Source organism: Mastomys coucha, unplaced genomic scaffold, assembly GCF_008632895.1.
Source record: "Mastomys coucha isolate ucsf_1 unplaced genomic scaffold, UCSF_Mcou_1 pScaffold18, whole genome shotgun sequence".
NCBI lineage: Eukaryota > Metazoa > Chordata > Mammalia > Rodentia > Muridae > Mastomys > Mastomys coucha.
The window spans coordinates 64217250-64239571 of NW_022196900.1; the positions used below are offsets into that span (position 1 = coordinate 64217250).

Here is a 22322-nt window from a genome sequence, read left to right on the forward strand (position 1 = left end):
AGAGAGAGAGAGAGAGAGAGAGAGAGAAAGAGAGACTGTTTCTCCGCTTTTGATTTGCCGGTCTGTGGTTATTTGTTGTTTTCTTGGTGTATTAACTTCTTTTCATTGGAGTTTTTCTTCTAGCACCTTCCTTAGCACTGGTTTGTAGATAGGTATTGCTTAAATTTGGTCTTACCATGAAATGTCTTATTCTTTCCTTCTATGATGATTGAATGTTTTGCTGGGTATAGTAGTCTGGGCTGGCATCTGTGATCTCTTAGAGGCCCTGATCTCTGCTCAGACCCTTCTGGCTTTCAGTCTCATTGAGAAGTTAGGTGTTATTCTAATATGTCTACTTGTATATATTAGTTGGTCTTTTTTTCTTGAAGCTTATAGGCATCTTATAGTTCTGTACTTTTAGTGTTTGTATTATTTTGCAGCAAGAGTATATTTTTTTTTCTGGTCTAGTCTATTTGGTGTTCTGTATGCTTCTTGTAGCATGATAGGCATATCGTTTAAGTTAGGAAGTTTTTTCTTCTATTATTTTTGCTGAAAACATTTCTTTTGCCTTTGACCTTGGTTTCTTCTCCTTCCTCTATTCCTATTATTCTTAGATTTGGTTATCTCATAATGTTCCATATTTGCTGGGTGTTTTATACCAGAATATTTTTAGATTTAATATTTTCTTTGACCAAGGTATCCATTTTTTTATTGTGTCTTCACTGTCTGAGAATCTCTCTTGCATCACTTGATTGTGTTGGTAAGTCTCCCCTCCAAGGTCCCCGTTCAAGTTTCTAAACTTCATCTCCAGATTTCTGGCAGGTTTCTCTATAAATTCTATTTCCACTCTCAGATCTTAAACTGTTTTATTCACTTCCTTCCACTGCTTGTGTTTCTATGGATTTATTTAATGAATTTATTAATTTCCTCTTTAAGGATCCCTATCAGATTCATAAAGGCTATTTTAATGGCTTTCAGATATTCTGCAACACTCAAAAGCTACTATAGTAGGGTTGCTGGGCTCTAGTGGAGGCATATTGCCCTGGATAGTTTTGTTGTTTTGGTTTGGTTTGGTTTTGATGCTTCTAGACATCTGGGTTTGGGAAGATTATAGTTTTTGAGACTGGTATCTGCTTATGTTTTTGTTGGATGTTTTTTTTTTCCCTCCGTTTCTGCTGTCCTCTCTGGTTCTTAGGAGGGTTTGGAAGCTGGTAAGAAATTCTTTGGTATCCTGCTAGATATGGCCACTGGGGCTTCCAGGTAAACTGAGTTTCTAGGTATTGGAAGGTGATTCTTAGGACTGGGGGAGGGCTAGGGGTGAATCTGAGGTTATCCACCGGAAGGAGAAGAAAGCAGGGTGCTCTACCAGGATCTGCTTAGTCCTCGAGGAGTGGGAACAGGATGTAAACAGAGGTTGCTTCAGGTGGTGTGCTACAGAGCTGGATATGAGAGTTGGGGATTGGATTTAGAGGAGGGGGGAGAGGTGACAATTTATAGTTAGCCTGCCTGCTTCCCTGGTCAGAGTCAAGAAGCATGTGATTTCAATGAGTCCCTTTTCGTTCATTTTTCTCAGTGCAGAGTTGGAAGAAGCACATAATTATGATACAACAATTTCATATCTGAGCCACTTTAGCAACTCCATTAACTTCTGTGCTGCGGGAGAAAGTGCTGAAGGTAAGTCTGCCAAAGCCAACTGATATTATAACCAATGTGGAAAAAAATGTGGCAAGATGGAATTTTCCCTATAGCCAGTGAGGTGTTAAGGTTGTCACATTCATTTGGCTCTACCATCTTACTTCCTTTTTCTCTCTCCCATATCTAGTCTCATATATATATATATACATATACATATATATATATATATATGTATATATATATATGTATGTATCCATCCATACAGTTAGGCTTCAGCGTTGATGCTCCTCTATGTACCTCCTTCTTTCCTTTTAACTGCTTTGCCCTTTGTATGTGTGTGTAGGAAGAAAACTCAAGACACTATGATTCCATGTTTCTCTCTTGTCTTATGAAAACCTCACCTCTCATATCATATCTTCTTGAAAGTACTTAGTATATGGAGATGAAGAGGACATACGATGATAATTAAGCTTTGTGTTCAATATAATTAAGCAAAGGGGATTATCTAGTAGTTCTTAGAGTCCAAACTAAGTCCTCCAGCCTTTCATGATGCTCAAAAGATTTTGTGCAAAGGAGACTTCCAGGGGAAAAGAATGAGAGGCAGAGATTCACAATATTCCTGCAAGTTTCAATGTCTTTGTTCCACTGACAGAGTCATCCAGCTCTCTGAAGAAGCCATAAATATCAGTGCTAGAGTCAATAATAGGACCTATGGAGCCAGCACTATGGACTACCTTCCTCTGCTAGGCCCTCTGTACATATGTCTGCAGGTTGAATGCTCCCCTCCCTCCACTGCTAGAGTCAGGAGACTAAAGATCAGAGAGGTTGAACTGTATATGGTGACCCAAAGAGGTGAGCTGTGCTGTGTAGTAGAGCAGTAGTGTAAACCAGGCTCAGTCTTCTGGACGCTTCCTGCTCTGCCCATAAATCTAAGCTGCATTTTCCTCAGGGGAGCACATCTGCCTTGCTTCAGAAGGGGTCTTCTGGCTCAGTTATTGCTGTGCTGACAAGAAGGCATAGGTTCTAGGAAAGAAGTTCTTCTCCTGGAATATGTACTTAGAAAATTTGTGACATAAAACATGAAGACATGCTGACATTTCACTGTCACTTCCTAGGAGTAAGAAGTTGAGTAGCTACTAGAAAATTCTACCAGGCAAAGTCTATTATCAATGACGGCTGCCTTGAACACTTAAAATTTAGAAGTTAGAACCAGGCCTGGGATGAAAGTCCTGCAATCAGCTTCTGATGTCTGCCATAGGTATAGGATTTTGTTGTTTGTTTTTTGTTTTGTTTTCAATCCATTGCCCATTCCTACAACACTAGGGTTCTAAAAATCTGAGAAGTTAGATAGTTGTCCGTGTGCCCTGATAAAGTTTGAATTGGGATAAATCAGATCACCTGTGAGAAACCAGGATCCTTCCCTGAGGTAAAATACTAGCCATAGAAACAGAACAGGGCTTTGTACCTTCTAATGTTTGCATTGACCCCGAGAAACCTTACACTATAGATTCTAGTTCCATGGCTCTGGTATGTGGCCCAGGAGCCTGCTTTTCCAACAAGTTCATCCTTCATCTGATGTTGCTGGTCTGTCCCCTGTACATCGACTAGAGAGTCTAGTGCCACAGGAAGGCAGAATTCTCATTGCTTGACTTTCTTCAAGACTAAAGGCTCACAGAGCCAAGGGGAAGCTTCAATCTGAGCCCATACCTTTTTTCTCTGGATCCCTGAGACTCCTTTACCCAAAACCTACCATTTTGGAAATGCCTCACCAAGATCCTGGTTAGGGATTCTCTGTTGTTCCATCTTCTTCATGACAAGCTGAGCTGCAGGGGAGGTGTATGGATGTTTCCATACATACAGGGCTACTCATGAGAGAGTGGATGGTTCCATACATACAGGCATACTCATGCTAGAGTGGATGGTTCCATACATACAGGCATACTCATGCTAGAGTGGATGGTTCCATAAATACAGGCATATTCATGCTAGAGGATAAAGCTGAAGGTTGACTATGGAAAGCTGGGCAAGACATTATTCATTCACTCTGGAGCACAAATTCCATATTGGGCCTTTTGAGGGACAACATTTCAGATACCTAAAGAGGGAATTACTAACCTAAGCCTCTCTTCAAACTTTTCTTGAAGAGTCAGTCCTTTGTTGTATTCTGGGAGTAATACCATCAAAGAGGCAAGCCCTTTGATGACCAAAGGGCTGATGAGTTAGAAAGGGCTCAGAAAATGAAACCTGGTTCAACTAAGAAATGACTTTGTGGAACAGCAGGGAGTCAGATTGGAGGGGGATGGAGGTGGCTAAGACTCCCTCTGTAAGAGGGCATCTTTGTAATAGATGAGGATAGACCAGGTAAGACTTTAAAAACTGGAAAACTATGGCCAGGAGTCAGGAGAAGTTCTGTGTGTGTCCTACACCCTTACAAAGATCAATGGAATTGACAAATCTCTAGAAATAGTAAATTAAAAGATTAACAGTCTCAGGAATAAAGTAGGGATCAAGAAATAAGGTGCCTGTTTGCACCAAGAAATAAGGAAGCATTATAAAGCACTGCACATACGTGAATTTGGCAACTTAGACAAAAGCAAAACAACCCCCTCCCCCTAAAGAACAGACAACCACCAATCACCCAAAATACTTTGATAACCTGTAACACTTAGGAAAATCTGAACATAGAACTTAGAGTCCCGCAAATAGGGGCTGAGGTCATGGCTCAGCGGGTAGAGAACTTGCTATGCAAGTATGAGGACTGGAGTTTTAATTCCCAGGGCACATGTGAAAGTCGGTAGCTATAGCTGCTACCTATAATCCCAGCATCTGAGAAGCAGATATGGGGGAACCCTGGAGAATCCGTGAGTTCTGGGCTCAGTGAGACAACCTGCCTCAGAAAGTAAAATGAAGAACAGTTAAAAATACCCAACACCAAGTAAGCTCTGGCCTCCAAGTACACATGCACACCCCCAACACACATGGGTGTCCATATACATGTGAACATAATACACATATGCACCTCTGCATCCATGCATCCATGTGTGGATACACATACCATATAAACAAGTTCCCCAAAGAGCATCTACACTCTGATGATTTCACTGAATCATGCTTCCAACCACTTAAAGGAGAGCTAACACCGATGTTTTGCACGAAAAAACAGAGGCAAACAGTTCCCTGGCTTACCTCATGAAGTTAGCATAAGCCTGACATTAAGACTAAATGGACAGCAGCCCCCAGATCAATTTCCTATCTGAGAAAGGCCATGAAAAGCCTTAATTATTATTAAGGATATTAATAATAGAATTCAGCAAGCACAATTGACTGCAGTTTGTTTCAGAGATGGAACACTGGCTCAGGATCCATAAGTCGATCAATGAAACCCACCATAATGATGGACTGAAGCAGTTAAATCACACCGTATATTCAGAAAGGATACTGGGCAAATTTTTACCCTGACATATATCATAATTCTTGAAAAAGTAGGGTGAGAGGAACGACTCCCCCGTGCTGCTGACTGACAGCTGCAAGAAGCCTGCAGAACATGCTACTTAATGGGAAAGACTGACAGCTTTCTTTCCAAAATCTCAAACAATAAAAAAAATGTCCTCATCTACTGTGCTTACTCGGTAGAGCTAAGAGTTCTAACCAGTAAGAGGCAGACAAGGAAATAAAAGGGCAAAGAGAGATAGCATCTTAATTTACAGAAATTCCTAAGAGTTTACAAGAACCTATGAGAGCTACACCCCCTCCCCCCACCCCCACCAAGAAGTACAACACGATTGTGTTTGTATGTTCTATCAATGTGCATGCGGATGCTGATTTTGAAAAAGTACGACACCTTTTAAGTCTTCTCCCCAGAAGATAAATACATAGACTTCAATTTGACACAGCATGCATAAGACTTAAATGTTAAAGGGTATAAAATTTGGATTAAAGAAATTTAAATCTAATCCAAATGAATGAAGAGACATATTGTGTTTGTGGATCAGAAGACCCAATGAGTAAAACTGACAGTAAAAAAAGAATACATCGGTTCTCCCCGAGTGGCACATAGGCTTAAGGCAGTTCCTATAAAAATCCCAGCAAGGTGTTCTGTAGCTATAGACAGGATTATTCTAAGATGCATGTAGAAATGCAGAGGGACTTAAAAATAGCTGCAGACAATTTTGAGAAAGAAAAGACAGGAAGGATCCAGCACCTGACTCCAATCCTGTGGATCATAGTGATCAAGATTGTGTGGCTTTGGTGGAGAGACACAGAATAGAGGGATGACACTGAGGAACCAGAATCAGGAGGATGCAAATACACAAAACAGCTATTTACAAAGACGAAAAGCAGCCCACTGGAGACGGCCTTTTAACAAACGATGGTAGAGCAGATAAAACTATCTATAGGTTAAAAATACAATGAGAAACTGCAACCTAATTCTCACATCTTTTAACATTTTAATTTAAATAATGTTTCTCTCAAGAGCAAGAAATCAGACTTATTAAAAGGGAGTGGGGAAAGACAGAAAGAGAGACAGGGAGGGGAGACACAGAAGTTGGTATCTGTTTTCCCATTAGCAGTTCAATCCCTTGGTAGGAGTACAGAGTGCACATGGTACCCACCTTACAGAGCTCAGTCTTGGGTCACAGGATCCAACTTGTTGTGGAAACTGCATAATTGTCCACAGAGGTCATCAAGAACAGTGCCCCCTGACTAGCCTCCTGGGTTCCTAGGAATTCTTGAGGGGTCTTAGAGAGCCTCAGGGCCACCTTCAGACCACAGAGTTCTAAGCTGGCAAGCTGGTCTTCTTGAGTGGCCTTGAGCAAGCTTTTTCATTTCCTGGAGTATCAGTTTCCATATTGGGAAAGTGTGACTATCAAAAGGGAGGGCATTGCCTACACTCTGAAGTTATTGGCTGCTTTTATTATCGAGTCATTTAATATTAATGATAGTCATCTCACCTGATGTGAAGGGGAGACTTATCTGAGATAACATGGGGTATATAGTACATGGAGAAGTGGAGGGTCACCAGGGCACGCACCTCTGCAGTTGGAAAGTGGCTGAGGAAACTCGTCTGGAGTTTTCTCTTTCCCCACCATCGTGGAAAGCCAAGTCAGGACGGAAAGTTACAGAGGCCTGCATAGAACAGTTAGACTCCAAAGCTGAGGCTCAAACCCCGTTACCATTCCTAGCCCCTTGACGATTCTTTTGGGGTACAGCACACACACACACACACACACACACATACACACACACACATGCCTTTCTTTTATTTTTGAGATTAGAATCATCACTCCTTGCCCTTTCCTCCCTCCTAGCCCTCCCATCTGTCCCTTTCTGCTCGTTTCCAAGCCTTGTATTCTTCCCTTGGAGTAAGTCTGGATGCCAAAGCCACCTATTGGAAAGACTTTGATAAAGCATTGAAGCTGTGGGGACATTTGTTAGCTGAATATGTGATCTTTGCCTACTCGTTGGAGCAAGCATCCTCAGAGCATCTGTAAGCCTTGTAGTTTTTAGACATAACATGTCCTGGTATTCTCCAGGGTAGCTAAAGGGAAGCAAGTGTAATCATAACTTGTTAATCCTATGGAAGACAGACACATACGTGAAAGAGAAGATTATCATTTTTAAAAAGTAGAAACAAGTCAATACTCGGAGGTGGCAAAAATTGTGTCAGAAGCAAATTTGAATTTGTCTAGATTTATTTTATTCTGTGTATATGAGTGTTTTGCCTATATGTCTGTGTACCATGTGTGTACCTGATACCCAAGTAGTATTAGAAGAGGCTCTTAGAGCCCCTGAAACTGGAGATGTAGGTGGATCTGGGCTACCGGGTGGATGTGGGTGCTGGCACTTGAACCTATGTCTTCCACAAAATCACAAGTGTTCTTAACTACTAAGTCATCTTTCCAGCCCCATAAACATATTTATTATTTTTAAAAAGAAGGTGTGGGTATTAAACAAAAAATTCGAACAAAGGGCATAAAATATCTTTCCTGAATAGTCACTAAAGATGAACATCTGCAGTTACCTAAGCAGAACTACATTATTAATCATGCAGGTAGAATTTTAAGTCTAAGAAAACCTAAACTTTAGGAAAACTTAGGACCAGCCTTATTTTGTCAGTGGACTATGTGTTTATATTAAGGGCTGATCGATGGGGCCTTTTTGACCAATTTCAGGCCAGTGGTTGAAGAAACAAAGCAGAAGCCTTGTCTCTTCCACAGCTCCATCCACAGTTCAGAACTTTTATAGATGTTTACTAAGCAAGAAGCAGTAAGAAGCAATTTTCTAGACAATCTGACATCTTTCATAAACGTCCAGTGTCTTGTAGACATTTCTAATCGCTATCTGGGAGGTACTAATGGCTCAGCTTCACAGATGAACAGGCTCATGGGAATTCATCTGAACCCCTCAGGAAGAAAGTGGCAGGACTCATCCCTGAGGCCAGTTCTTACATTTTTAAATAATTAGGGAAGTCATGATCTCGTTAACTATCAGAAAAGTCAGAAGACATTTATGTCCTCTCAGGCTCCCCTTTCAAGCTGAGTTTAGGAAAAAGGCATTTGGGACAGAACTTGGCAAATATCTGTTGAGTTGGACTCAGGTTTCTGTTAGTCTGTCTCCCCAGCCCCAGCCCCATCCTACCCCACTCCATACATCTGCCCCCCACACACACACACACTCCCCATCCTCCCACATACAACACATACACACACACATACACACACACACATACACACACACACACACACACACACACACACACACCATACACTCACCTCACACCCATACCTTTCATACTTGTCTTCTAAGTGCTGCTACTGATTTTCAATGCTTTCTTTTAAGCAGGATGCTTTCATCAGTTATAAATTCCTCCCCGGAAATCCCTGTAGAATTCAAACCTTGAACCTTAGAATTTTCCTACCCGCGCAGAACAGGTCACAGATCAATGCTCTGAAGGGTGAGAAAACTGGACTCTCTTAACCATGTGAATTGTACTAATCCTGAATACTGTGAGAGATGAGTGGATAAACTGACTTCAAATATCTTTTGTTTGTTTTAGCCACGTATGAAATTGAGATTGAAGAACTCCAAAAGGTATTGCTTCTCCCGCCCTTACTGATGTGTGACTAAGAATACCACACTCCCACAGACGTGAGTCTAGGGTACTCTCCAGCTAGAGGAAAGATCCTTATCTGCAGCAGGCTTTTCCAGGCTCCTAATGGTCAGGATTCTAAACCCTGAGCCTTTTATGTAGAGTTAGAAGGTGTGTACTGAGATGAGCAGACATGGTCTGAATTGATCCTTGGACCCTCCCTCATCTCTTGTGGCCTGTGCCAATAGCTTTAATAACTATCTCTTTCAGAGACAAGTCCTCTAGGATAATCCAAATTTATGTATTTTATGCTTTCAAGAAAACAACCAGAGCCTGGAAGGCATACTTCCTGGGCTCCTGCTGGTGGCTAAGTGCCACCTGGGAGATGATGTAGCCATCCAGTTGTGGCCCCCTAGTAGAAGTGTACAGACCTCAGTCAGATTCTGACAGTGACCTTGAGTGTTGCTCAACGTCCTTACCTGTACAATTAATAGAGCACCCATATCTAGAGTCCATGTGAGGGTTCATAAGCACTGAAGGAATGGTATGTTCAGAAGTACCTGGGACTCAGCATTCAGCTCTCTGAGCCACCACTCTTCTGTAAATGGAGTACTCCTCATGGGGACAGGAAACATGTTTTACCACTGTGTCTGCCATTGCAAATGTTAAGGAAAGAGACCAGTACTTCTTCAAATTGCAGAGAGCAGTAAATGACATGAACTCTTGTTACAATGTCTGGCACATAGTAGGCACTTCGTGTGCACTCTTGTGGAATCAGTGAAGGATCCATGCTCAGTGGGCACATTTTGTATTTTTAAGCTGGGTGAGCAATGTCCAGTTTCATCCATTTTGATGAGCTGGCTGTAGGGCTGTGTGAGCACAGTTCATGTTCTTACAAGATGGCCTTGGACCCTTAGAGAAGGACTTGTTACCTCATCTCAGAGCTCAGAGCTCTCTTTTCTGTGGTCTTTTCTACCAGTTACATTATCTGCCTCCTGTTGGTACATTGGTTTCTAGCAGTGAGTCTTTTATTCAACTGGGAATTACACAGCAACATCCAATCCTCAAGATGAGCCTGGGAGTCAGTGTCCCTGCTCCCAACTATACATGATAACTTGAGAGCTCAGAGCTATTATATGGGCAGCAATCAATATATTAGTGATATTAAAAAGGTCCATCTGGCTTGTCCTCTGGAGCTGATTTCCTAGATTGCTGTGAGGAACCACTAGCCACTGGATGAAGGCCTGTGGGGCTCTCTTCCAAACACTGCCTGGGCACCGGTGTGCTTGGTCTTCCAGGCAGCCTTTCAGATTCTTATTTTGTTTTCTTAGGAGTTCTTGGCTAGATTCCAAATAGTTACTGACATCAGATGTGGGACCAGTGATTAAGGGGGAAGGGGGGGTTGTATTATGTTGTTATCACTGGAACATGATCTTAACGAAACTGAATCTCTGCCATGAAACAGTGGAGTTTTGATCAGAGAGCATGAAGCTAGGGTGCAGTCCAAGCAAGATTCACACACTGACCTATGCCAGTTTTGGCAATTGAAACTGCCCAGGTGCCACACGCTGTGCCCTCTCAGGGTCTGGATGCTCTTCTCCTTCAAAGGCGTGCCCAGAAAGGGGTGCAGAGAAAATGGCCCAAGCTGTTTTATGTGCTGTAACCTACACACTGTACATTCAGAAGTGCTAGTTTCTTCTCTGCTTAGCCTTCAGTCCCATGGGCAAGAAAGCTTCATGGAACATTCTGTAGTCATTGTCTGCTTGCACCATGTCCTAAGACTCACCTCCCATTTGATCAAGTCACCTGATGATCTATAACCAACAACAGAACCTGCTTTGGGTAAATTCACAAAAAATAAAAATAAAATAAAAAATAAAAAAAAAAAATGACTGTTTTCCTCTTTATTTTCAGCCTTGGAAGAGTTTTCTCCTGCCAGAACTGAGGTAAATTTTTTCTGTAAAATGAAAGCACAGTCTAGCCGCTGATGACTCATGGCTGAAATCATTTTTTTTGCTATGGGCTGGCTATGGTCCCAGAACAGGAACTGGTTCTGTTCCCTGGCACCTTGTAAGGTACCCAGCGCACAGCAGGCTCTCAGTGACCCTGTCTGGCCTTCCTTGCTCTTGTCTTCTTAGCCTAGTCTATACCCATGCAGCAAACTCTAGCTCATAAACCAGCGAGGAGGCAATTGAAGATAGATCCACAGACAAGGTGCAGTGATCAAAAACACACTGGAGACAACATGACTGCTTGACGGTAGCAGTGGAGGATTCTTGAGTATTGTGACTTAGACAAAAGAGATCTTGGGTTTGTTAGTGATGTAAGAAGCATACGACATGCTTGGAAAACTGAATAGCCAATCAAGAGGGAGAAGCACTTGAAAAAAAAACTGGTGTGTTGGGGAAAACTGAGAAGCTAAACCCAAACAGAAGCGGAGGAGAGGAACAAAGAGGGATGGGATTGGAAAGGAGGAAACCTGGCAGAGCACAAAAGGACTTAGACTGTATGCTAGAGATATTGGAGAACGAAAAGATTTAAGCAAGAGTTGACTCCCAGGCTGCTTAGCACAGGCAGAAAAACTCATGCAAGCTATCTGTCTGACTCGTTTGGTTGTAGCTCCTCATCTTAAAGGAACATTCGTTGATCTCACTCATCTTATTAGGACTGGGCTAATCAGCCATCTACAGTCAAGACCTGACTTTTCCTTGGTATCTTCATATTTCAGTCCTAGACCTAAAGACCTAAACAGCATGGAGGAAACAGAGCCATGTGACTTGGAGCCTCCGAAGCCAAGGAAGGAGCCACGTCCTACCTATCCTCCCAAGGTACCTGTGTCCTGATGTGGTTCAATGATGTGAACTTCCTTCAGTATGTAGCTGATCAGTGTCATCCACTCCTTGTCTATCAAAACTAAGAAATAAAATCCAAACTCCTTGATTTTGTGCGTAGGACCACTTGGAATTCAGCCACAGCCCATCCTGTCTTTCCTCAGCTATTTCTTCTCCCCTTTCCTTTAGCTTAGCTCTCGTCACAGCTCCCAGACCAACCCTTCCATGCTATTAGGCCACTAACACTTCTCCACATAGCCCATATCTTTGCTCATTCTCATTGTCTGCCAGATATTCCTTTCTGCTTCCATCCAACTCCTACCTACATTTTATGACATAGACTTTGATGGATTCTGCTTTTGGAAGATTTCCCAAATTCAATCTCCCAGTGAAAGGGACAAAGCTCTCCACCCTCTGTTTCTAGGGCTGTGAACCCTTCCATAAGCAATTTCATATTAACCCTAATTGTTTTGTGAATGTGCACTGTGTCCAGTGAGATGCTCGGTCAACTGTATGGGTTACTTCCAGAGCTGTCCATGCTATCATTCATTCAGTATAGGTCTCATATATCAGAAAATGGAGAGTTAAGAAGGAACACAAGGTAGTGGACAGGAAGACAAATGTCAGGTAAACTGTAACAAAGGAGTGCCCAGTAACTGCCTTATAGGTGATGAGAACAGGGATGGCAGGCTAAGTACTCCTTTAGTAGATTGTTAGTAATGTGGCCCACCATTGGTTATTTGACCTGCCTAGATACTTTATCAAGAGGGCTAATAGCATTTTATTTTCCTCATGGGATGCCATGATGATTGAGATGGAATGAAGAGCCTGAGGTAGAGTTAGCATTCTCATGGGCCTGCCTTTATGGGACTCATTAGCACTCAGAAATAAATGAAGGGTGTGGTATTTACTCTGGTAAGATGTGGGGTCTAATAACAGAGTGCTCAACAGCTAGTAATAATAAGACTTGTTCCCACTAAGGAACACATCTTGAAGACCAGAATGCATGAGCAAGGAACTGAGTTGGCAGTCAGCCCCAGCAGTGCTCTCCCTGTTGTGTGTGTTTAGGTAGTTGTCTATGAAGAGACTCCAGGAAAAACTCAGATGACTGGAATCCATGAGAACAGAAGGAGTTTGCCAGCTGGAAACCAGGAAGCCATGACTGACATCATTCAGAACAGGCTCTTTCCCGAGGATGGCATTTTATTTTCCTCATGGGATGCCATGACTAGGCATTCCCAGGATAAGAGTAAGTTTCATTTCCCCTGGACTCTCTTCACTACCAAACTGTTTTAAAAGGACTTATGGCTGAGACTTATGGCTTTATATATCCATAATTTATGGATATGTAAAGGACATTTATTATGTACCTAGTAACTTACCTTAGAACAGTGGAAAGATCACTAGATTTAGAAGCAAAGGGCTTGAGTTCAAATCTACACATGTGGGAACTAACAGTTGTGTAGTTAGTCTGTATTTCACTAGTTCAATTTCTCTGTTAAAAAGAGAATCTGAACATGAACTTCACAGGAGTGTAATGAGGACCAGATCCAAGAGCATGTCATGTGACAGTCTTATTCTTTTCTAGTCTACTCACTTACCCTGCTCTCACCATTGACAAGCTGATTATGTCATACAACATCACTAAGTGACCTTTCAGCTGCATTTCAATACTCTTGATTATAAACAACACTAAGTCATACTTGGTTAAACCACATACTTAAAAGGGGCTGGCTCACTTGGCAGAAATTCTAGGTGTGGTTTGATCCAGGAACACAGATAATACCACAAGGACAAAGTAGCCTGAGTTCTCTGAGGCAACTCTGTTTTTCAGGCAGAGTCAGCTTCTGTTCAATCAAGCTGGCAGCAAGCAGTGAGAATTACAACCTATTCTCTGCTAAGCCCCAAAGGAAAACTGGTCATTTTTGTCTCTCTAAAGATAAAATTCATGACTCTTACATTGAAATTTGATTGGGTCACGTGCCATCCCAATTATATGATGCTCTGATGGGGCCCGGCTGTGTCATACATTGAGCTAGGAGTGAGTAAATTAGTTTCTACCAAATAACATACCATGTGTCTTGGTTGCTTTTCTATTAACTTAGAGTTCTTGACCATCTTGTCAAGAAACATGGCAGCAGATAGGTAGGTATGGTGCTGGAGCAGTAGCTGAAAGCTTGTGTCTCATCCATAAGTACAAGGCATATGAGAAAGAACTAATGGGGAATAGTAGGAACTTCGTCAAAGTGCACCCTGGTAACATACCTCCTCCAACAAGGCCACACCTCCTAATCCTTCTCAAATAGTTCTACCAACTGTAGAGCAAGTTTTCAAATATATGCGTTTATGTGGGCCATCAAGCCAAGACTTCATCACATTGAACGAAAATATGACAGCTGTTGTCAGGAGAATGAGAGTAGATGTCACATAGATGAGGAAATGCCTACTGAAGCACATTGGTCCACAGAAAGCCATCCTTGTGATGTATTACTGACAGAATAGAATGAATTAGTGATCAAAAGAATAAAGCCAAGGTCCTTGACATCTGCTCTAGGCTTGTGGGCTTTACTATGCCACACATATGCCCCCTGCATACTCTCTGCCCTGGAGGAATGATTTCAGAGCAGGTCATGTGCTTCAATGGCCTTCAATTTTGACTTGATCTCTATCCTCTACCTGGAATGTTTCTGTGCCCACTCCCTTACCTTATTGTGTCCTAGTCACCTCTTCAAACTCATGCTTAAAGTCACTTAGGGGTTTGCCTTACCTTCAGCTTATTTTTCTCTCACCCCAAATATTAATTCTTTTTATCCTGAAAAGACTTAGACAAACTAGGATCTATTTCTTAGATGATGCAAATAAAAGAGGTAGCAGTTAATCATAGACAAAGTGAAAATGTTCTACGTGTACCTATTGTATTAGCCACCATATTGTTGTGACAAAATACCATGGCTAAGGCAACTTACAGATGGAGTTCATTTGGGATAACACTTCCTGAGAAAAGGCAGTCCCTCATGGCTAGGAGACACAGTAGCTAGTGGCAAGCATGGTGACAGAAAATACAGAAACTCACATCTTCAATGGCAAGCAGAATCTATAAGTAGGGCAAGGCTGTTTAATCTCAAAGTCCACCTCCTAGTGACCTATTTCCTCCTGTAAGGCTCACCACGTAACTCTCCCCACACAGTGCTGCTAACTGGGAACCTAGTGTTCAAATACATGAGCCTGTGGGGGGCCATTTCTCATCTGAGCTGCTGTACCTAATTACAAGTTTGACAAAGAACTCATAGAGGGAATAAATAAATCTTTTATATAAACAAATTTACTTTCGCAAAGTATAAAACAGAAACTAGCCATGTTTAAAAAAAAAAAAAAGGATGGTAGATATTGAAATTGAAAAAAATATTTGAACTGGCAGTTGATCGTAGGGGAAAGAGGGCCTCCAAAAGGTGAATAAGCCAGGAGAGCCCAAGGTCATTGGCTCTCCATTGCAAGTAGAACTGCAAGGGAAGAGTATTACCATCATAGCATCTCCAACAGAAAAGACTAAAACCATTCAGTGTTGGTGAAGATATGGACCAGGTAGAATGCTCCTATTTTGAAGAGATTGTAAGCTAGCTTCATTACCTTGGAAATGTTTGTGAGTGTTAAAAACAAACATATGCACTTTCAATGTCTAGACATCCCAGGACACACATATTCCAGGCAGAAATATGTATTTAATTCACAAAAATATACAAATTGTTTTTGTGCCAGAACTTTTTATAGTAGTCTCAGACTAGAACTTGTCCCATGAGGAGTAAAATGGAGGGCTGGAAAGGATAGCATCCTGAAAGCCCGGCACTCGAGACACGGAGGCCAAAAGATGAAGGGTTTGAGGTTGACCACATAGTGAGGACTGCTTTCCTTTTTAAATGATTTACCTTTTAGTTTATGTGCATTAGTATTTTGCCTGCATGTTGTCTGTCAGGTTCCCTAAAACTGGAGTTACAGACAGGTGTGAGCTGCCATGTATGGGTGCTGGGAATTGTACCTGGGTCCTCTAGAAGAGCAGCCCGTGCTCCTAAATGCTGAGCCATTTCTCCACCCCCAGGGCTGTGCCAAGTGGGGGAAAATGCAGCAACAACAACAAAAATAACAACAACAAACAGAGTAGAGAAACACATCATCGTATCCTGTTCACACAACAGAACAGAAAACGGAGTCCTAGTAATGGTCACATTGCAACAGCAACAATCTGGAAGAATCTCTCAGGATAATGCTGAATGCGAGTGTGGAGCTCCCAGAAATGCAAACTGCATTGCTGCATTAGTACAAAGATCAAAAGCAGGTAGAATGTCCCTAATAGGTTGGGGGTCAGAACCACATTACCCGGAGGTAGGGAATGGTGTGGGTGCAGCCGGCTCCTATCTGTGTCTGTGAAGATGCTCAGATTCAGGCCATCCTTGGTGACGTGTTTTCCCATATCACACTGTCATTAAATCTTACAACAGGACTAGGGGTGCAGTTCAATTGTAGTGTGCTTGCCCAGCATGCACAAGACTCTAGATTTGATCCACAGCACTGGAGTAAAAAGACCAACAAACAAGGGAAAAAAAATCATGAAAGTAAAAAATATAAAAAGGTTTTTTAAAACACAAACATAACATATACACCTTCTAAAATGAGAAAATGAAAAATGCTAGAGAGAAAAACCTTGGTTAATCAAGAAAGAGAAAGATTTAAAAAGCAGAGAAAAAATTTAAAATATGTTATAAGATAGTAGGTTACAAACATTTCAATATCAGTAAAGGCTGGGCATGCTAAAATTACTGCTTTGAAAATGCATTGGGATTGTTCAAAATTCAAAAATTTGAGTGTCCTTTACAGGTCCTATATTCTAGGTGTGGGGATTTAGCGGTTAAAGAAACAGAAAAAAAAAATCTCTTCTTCATGCACATAGGACTGAAGATTCTATCTTTCATACTGTACAAAAGTCAATTCAAAATGGATCAAAGATCTTAATGTAACAACTAGAACCCAGTAAGTTATGAGAAAAACACATGGGGAAAACCTTAAGAATATGAATATAAGCAACTAGTTACACAAAAGTAATTGCAACAAGAAATGAATGAGACTATGCAAATGTAAAAGCTTCCAACAGCAAAGAAAACAGCTGACCGCACGGATAGCCACAGAACGAAGGGAAATCATTGGCAGCTATAGTAAACTATTAATATCGAGAATATATAAAAGTTTAAAATTCAACATTGAAAAATCGAATAATCCAATCAATAAATGGCACATGAACACAACAGGGTCTGCTCAAAAGACATACAAAAATATTACATGGAAAAACACTCAACATCCTAGACCATCAAAGAAATGTAGATCAAGACCATGCTGAGATCCCATCCTACCCAATCAGAATGGCCATCACAACTAAGCAGACTGGAGAATGTCGGAGGAGGGGGTTTAACAGTTTCCAGTTTGAATGTGAATTAGGGCAGCTGCTATGCAAAGTGGTATGACAAAAACTAAAATATAACAGCCATGTGACACAGCTATCCCAGGGATGGCTGTATGCAGAAGGGGTCTAAGTCAGCACAGCCTTGTTTATCAGAGCACTGATAAACAGCCAAGTTATAGTCACTTTCAACAGATGAATGGCTAAAGAAAATGGAATAGAGTGAGGAGGGAAGGGAGGAGGGAAGGGAAGTGAGTGTATGTGTTATGAAGAAGAATGAGGGGGCTGGGGGATGGGGAGGTGGCTCCATTAGTAAATATGCCCTGGTATGCATGAGAACTTGAGTTTGTATTGTCATAACCTGTGTGTGAAGCAGCAAACAAAAACCACAACAGGCATGGAGGTGTGCTTTATAATTCCAGCCCTGCAGAGACAGAAGCAGGCAAGATCCCTGGGGCTCACCAGTCAGCTCAGTGAGTTCCAGACCAGTGAGAAAGCCTGTCTCAAAAAACAACACCCAAATTTGACTCCTGGCTTCCACACACGCATACACACTAACATATGGAAGAACGAAATTATCATTTGCACAAAAATGGATGGAACTGGAGAGGGACTGAGAAAGACAGGCTCAGAATGAATTAATCATGTTTTCTCTCTCATGCGGAAAGATACTCACAAGGAAGACAAAGGGTCTGTGTGGAGGGAGAAGTAGGTAAAGCAAGAGGATAGATGGGGTAAATAAGATCAACGTGTACAAACTGAATGTAGGAACATGCCACAATGAAGTGCATGCTTTGTTCAACTAATGTAGATTAATAAGGATTCCCTGTCCCCACAGAGGTTACTTTCTGATCAAATGCGGCAGACAATACATGAACAATAAGATATTTTTATATGAGATGAAGGTAATGTACAAGTCAAGAAGGAAAAGAAAAGGGGGTCATGGACGTTAGAACTTGTATGTGTCTGTAGTTAACCGCAAAGACCGCAGGTATACCAGAAAGGATAGTTCATCCTGTATGTCCACTTAACTGCACTTGGAGACACACTGGAGACACACCTCTGGGCATGTCTACAAGGGAATTTCCTGAGAGATTCAGCTAGAGAGGCTAGATGTCCTCTGCATGTAGGGCCCACCATCCCACATGCTAGGGTTCTGGACTAAATAAAAACAGAAAAAAGAGAGAAAGCGAACTAGTAACCGCATTGGTCTCTCTTGACTGCCTGATGGTAGATGCAGTGTGACGAGCCACCTCATGCCCCTGTTGCCATGTCTTCCCCTGCCCTGGCGGACAGGAGCCAAATTAAACTCCTTTTTCCCTAAGATGCTTTTTTCGTCACGGGGTTTGGCATAGCAGTAAGAATAGCAGAAGCATGTGTGCATCTGACATAATGTTATAGATGAGGGGAAAGGAAGCAGATACTTCCAGGCCAGAGCTGATCATAGGTGTTGGTGGAATATCAAATCCTGTGGTTGGAACAGAGAAGAGAGAGGTGGAAGAGGAAGACAAGCATGGGCTTATAGAAATCCCTCAGAGAGCTTTGACCTTTGCTCTCTGTAAGACTTTCCAAATGATTCAGAGCTTTGAGCATACACAAAAAGTCATGATCAGAGTTGGTATGTGGGAGACAGAAGAATCAAGGATGTCTCCAGCACTTGGGGCCCGAGGAGCCTGAGCAACAGAAAGGGTACTCTTCACTTTGTTAGAAGCAGGGTAGATTGAAAGAGTAGCAAGTTCTTTAAAAGAAATCATGAGATGGGTCTGAAATCCACTGTACCTAGGACAACCAAATGGAAGTAACGTGAAGGATTGTGGTGGCTCTGGAATTGAGTGATGTGTTCGCTGAAGACATACATCTGCGAATCTTGTTTCTAAGATGATTTCATAGTGCTTATCATAAGCCAATAAGAAAAATTAAGGCAAAAAGGGAGTTGGAGAGACAGCTCAGGGGTTGAGCGCACTTGATATTTCAGAGGATCTGTGTTTGGTTCCTAGAATCCACATGGTAGTTCACAGTCATCCATAACTGTAGTTCTATGGGATACAACACCCTCTTCTGACCTCTGAAGGCACCTGGTACACACGTGATATACCCACATACATGCAGGCAAAACACTCATACCCATAAAGTAGAGTAAGTACATTTTTAAAAGAGAAAAAAACCCGACTGTGTGCTTAGCATCTTTATTTTGGCTGGGACCATTCTGATAACTTCTTCCTCTGGGAACTGACACTCTTTGAAACAGTTTGGGGGTCACATACTTCTTGCAGTAGGATAAAATCTTCTCATTTGGTTCATTTAATTAATAGATACAAGTCCCTTCGCCTATTGCATATCTTTAGATGCACTTCTTATGATAAGTAGTTCATGTCTGAAATGAAAATAGCTCTGAATTACCCACAGCCTAAATATGAAGCTACACCAGCTGAAGAGGAGGTGAGACCTGTGGCTGTTTTACAAGTTTACAGCTGAGAAATACCTGCACTTATCAGACTGGCTACCTATGCAAACAATCTCTACAGACTTTTCAGATTAGCATGTTTACCTTGTGGTTAATTCAGTCTTTAACCACACACATGTTCAATTAGCTTACTTAAGAATCTTTAAAGAATTAAAAGAAAAAAAAAAAAAAAAAAAAAAAAAACTACCAAAAGACTAGAAGCGGCCATTTTGATGGTAGAAAAAAATCTCCAGGGCTGAAGGTCTTCAACACAGAAGGTCAGAAGAGGCATTTCACTGGGGAAGAGCTTTGGTTTGCCAGGGAATTAGCACTCATTGTACATATACACAGGATCCTTGCACAATCACACAGCAGGGCCCATTCTTATTACCCCAGCTTCCAGGAGTTGCAACAGGCTTGGCAAGTGGCTTATTCAAGGCTGCAGACCATGCTGTCAATTTCATTGCAGTGACTAAACAGACAACAGAAGAGAGGCAAGGTTGGGGTTGACTCAAAGTTCTACAGATTTCACTCCATAGGTCCTTGGTTCTGCCACTTTTAGGTCTGTGGTAGGACAGAGAATCGTAGTGTGGGAGCATGTGGAGGAGGAACTGGGTCATGGCTGACATGAAGCAGAAAGGAAAGAAGGAATAAGGGATAGCTTTGAAGGGTGCCCCCTGACTAGCCTAATTCCTCTAACTAGAATCTACCTCCTGAAATTTCAGAACATAACAAAACAGTATCTCTTTTGAGGACAGAACATTGCACACATGAGCCAGGGGTTGGGGGCCATCTCTTGCTCAAATCAGCACATGTCAAGGTGGCAGTCCAATTTCATCACTTTTATTCTACCTTTTCCTGCTGTTGCTCCATTGCTGGAGATGAGTGCAGATATGTTTCTAATGTTCAATGAAACTGTCTTGGGGGTTTCCCTATTTCTCTTACAGATGGGTATGTGGAAGCTTTGGAGGTGACAAAAGAAACTCCAAGTCCCAGCACCATTAGGTCAAGCTCCTCTTCAGAGAAGACTTATGATGATGTGGAGTGCTCCAGAGAAGACATGTAAGTATATTCTGCCCTTCCAGGAGGATGAATTTGATGAGATGGTGGAGGTGCAGTAGGCTAATGATCTTTCTGTTTTTCTCCACAGACGAAAATGGGACTTCTCCAGCTCATTCACCTCAGACAGTGGTGAGTGCTGGTTGGAAAAGCAGAGTGCTCCTGAGGCCAAGCAGTGACCATAGCCTTTTATTTGGGCACATTTTCAATGATGGGAAACTGGGTGGTGAGATTGTAAGCTAAGAGTGGTGGTCCCAAGGCATGTGCTTAGAGGAGGGAATAATATTCTTGTGGCTGAGAGCAATTTCACATGAAATCGCGCTCTCTGGGATGCCTTCAAAGCACAAGTCTGATGAGTGATGAGCAGTTTTTATTTGAAATATCATCAGGGCTTCCTACAATTAATAGATTTTAATTATGTGAGGGCTGGGGGTATGTGCCTGTGTGCAGGCACCTGTCCTGTTGGATTCTCTGAAGGTGGAGTTTCAAGCATGTTATTAGCCAATTGATATGAGTGTATGGGAACCAGACTTGGGTCCTCTACAATCAAAGTATGTAGCTCCAACTTCCCAGTGCTTTTAATAGCAATATCAACATGGCCTAATGGCTTTGAATGGCCTGGTCCTCTCCATAGCATCAGTGTGACTCCATCTATATTCCACACTATATTCAGTTTTCCCTTTGAGAGGCTTCTGCATTGACTCTTCTCTGCTTCCGCAAATGCCAAGCAAAATGTGTTTGCAGATGCCCAACCCCCAATTAAAGTGACCCTGGCCTTCCTGGGATACCTCAAGTGGCTCTTATCAGCTTTGTTTCATTTTTATTCTTGACACTTTCACACATTTCCATGAAGAACTTTAGTTGTTTTCACACTCTTTTATCCTCCTTCCTCCCCCACTGAAACTTTTCTCCCCTTCACACCCCTTTCGCTTCCATGCCTTCTTTTTGCATGTGAATCACTGGATTTGGGTTTCTTGCCAGAGAATAGGTAGGAGGTTACCTATTAGAGTAAAGTCAATTTATCAGTGCCTATGCCACTGAAGAACACAACACAACCTCCCTGTAAAACTGGCTAGTAATCCATCAGGGAAGTGGAGTGTCCTGTAGGTCCCCCTGCCCTTGATGAGATACCCTGGGTTCAGTCTTCGACAGATGAATGGTGATAACTACAGCAGTAGTTATTTGTGCAATGGTCATGTTATGTCCAGAAGATGTCTTTGGGGAACACATCTCTTACAGTATTTCAATTTTATTATCTACAGTGTTCCCTAAGCCTTTAGATAGTGATCCAGCTGTCTCACTTAGAGCCAAACCCTCCACTACCACTAAATTTTGGTGCTTTGGCCACTTATGGGGCTTTATGCTATGAGCTACCTACTCCTAGAAGACGTTTCTCTGATGACAGCTGAGTGTTGGTCTAATCTGCAGATCTAAGCTCAAGTGTCTAGGTAGCAGTTTGAGAACATGATCATTTAGCATAAGAGCAGCAACAGCAACAACAACAACAACAATGACAACAACTAGTAAGGCTGGAGATGGCTTAGTGGTTAAGAGAACTTGTTGCTCTTCCAGAGAACCCAAGTTCAATTCCCAACACCCATCTGGCAGCTTACAACCATCTGTAACTCTAATTCCAGGCTATCTTGCCTTCTTCTGGCCTTCATGGGTACTAGGCACAGTAATATATGAAGGAAAAATATACATAAAATAATATATTTTAAAAAATAACAGCATTTTCTCCCAGGGTTTATGACCCCCTCCCCAGCCCCCATTTACCAGGCTTACAGAACTAGGCATGAATTTCTTCTTGAAAAGTAGGCACAAAAAAAAAAAAAAAAA

At 41.9% G+C, this 22322-nt stretch overlaps 1 protein-coding gene across 5 annotated transcripts in view; it reads left to right on the top strand.

Annotated features, from left to right (window-relative positions):
- Fyb2 (FYN binding protein 2) overlaps window positions 1-22322 on the top strand; it is a 116828-nt gene that overhangs the window by 73397 nt on the left and 21109 nt on the right. For all 5 annotated transcript variants that reach the window (XR_004120953.1, XM_031378032.1, XM_031378033.1 and 2 more), the window contains exons 5-11: window positions 1553-1653; window positions 8672-8706; window positions 10619-10650; window positions 11433-11532; window positions 12604-12784; window positions 20372-20486; window positions 20575-20615. Coding sequence is in view for 4 of the 5 variants with exons in the window: in XM_031378032.1 (XP_031233892.1) it covers window positions 1553-1653; window positions 8672-8706; window positions 10619-10650; window positions 11433-11532; window positions 12604-12784; window positions 20372-20486; window positions 20575-20615 (605 nt within the window). In the remaining variant the exon portion in view is untranslated. The remainder of the gene's footprint in view (window positions 1-1552; window positions 1654-8671; window positions 8707-10618; window positions 10651-11432; window positions 11533-12603; window positions 12785-20371; window positions 20487-20574; window positions 20616-22322) is intronic.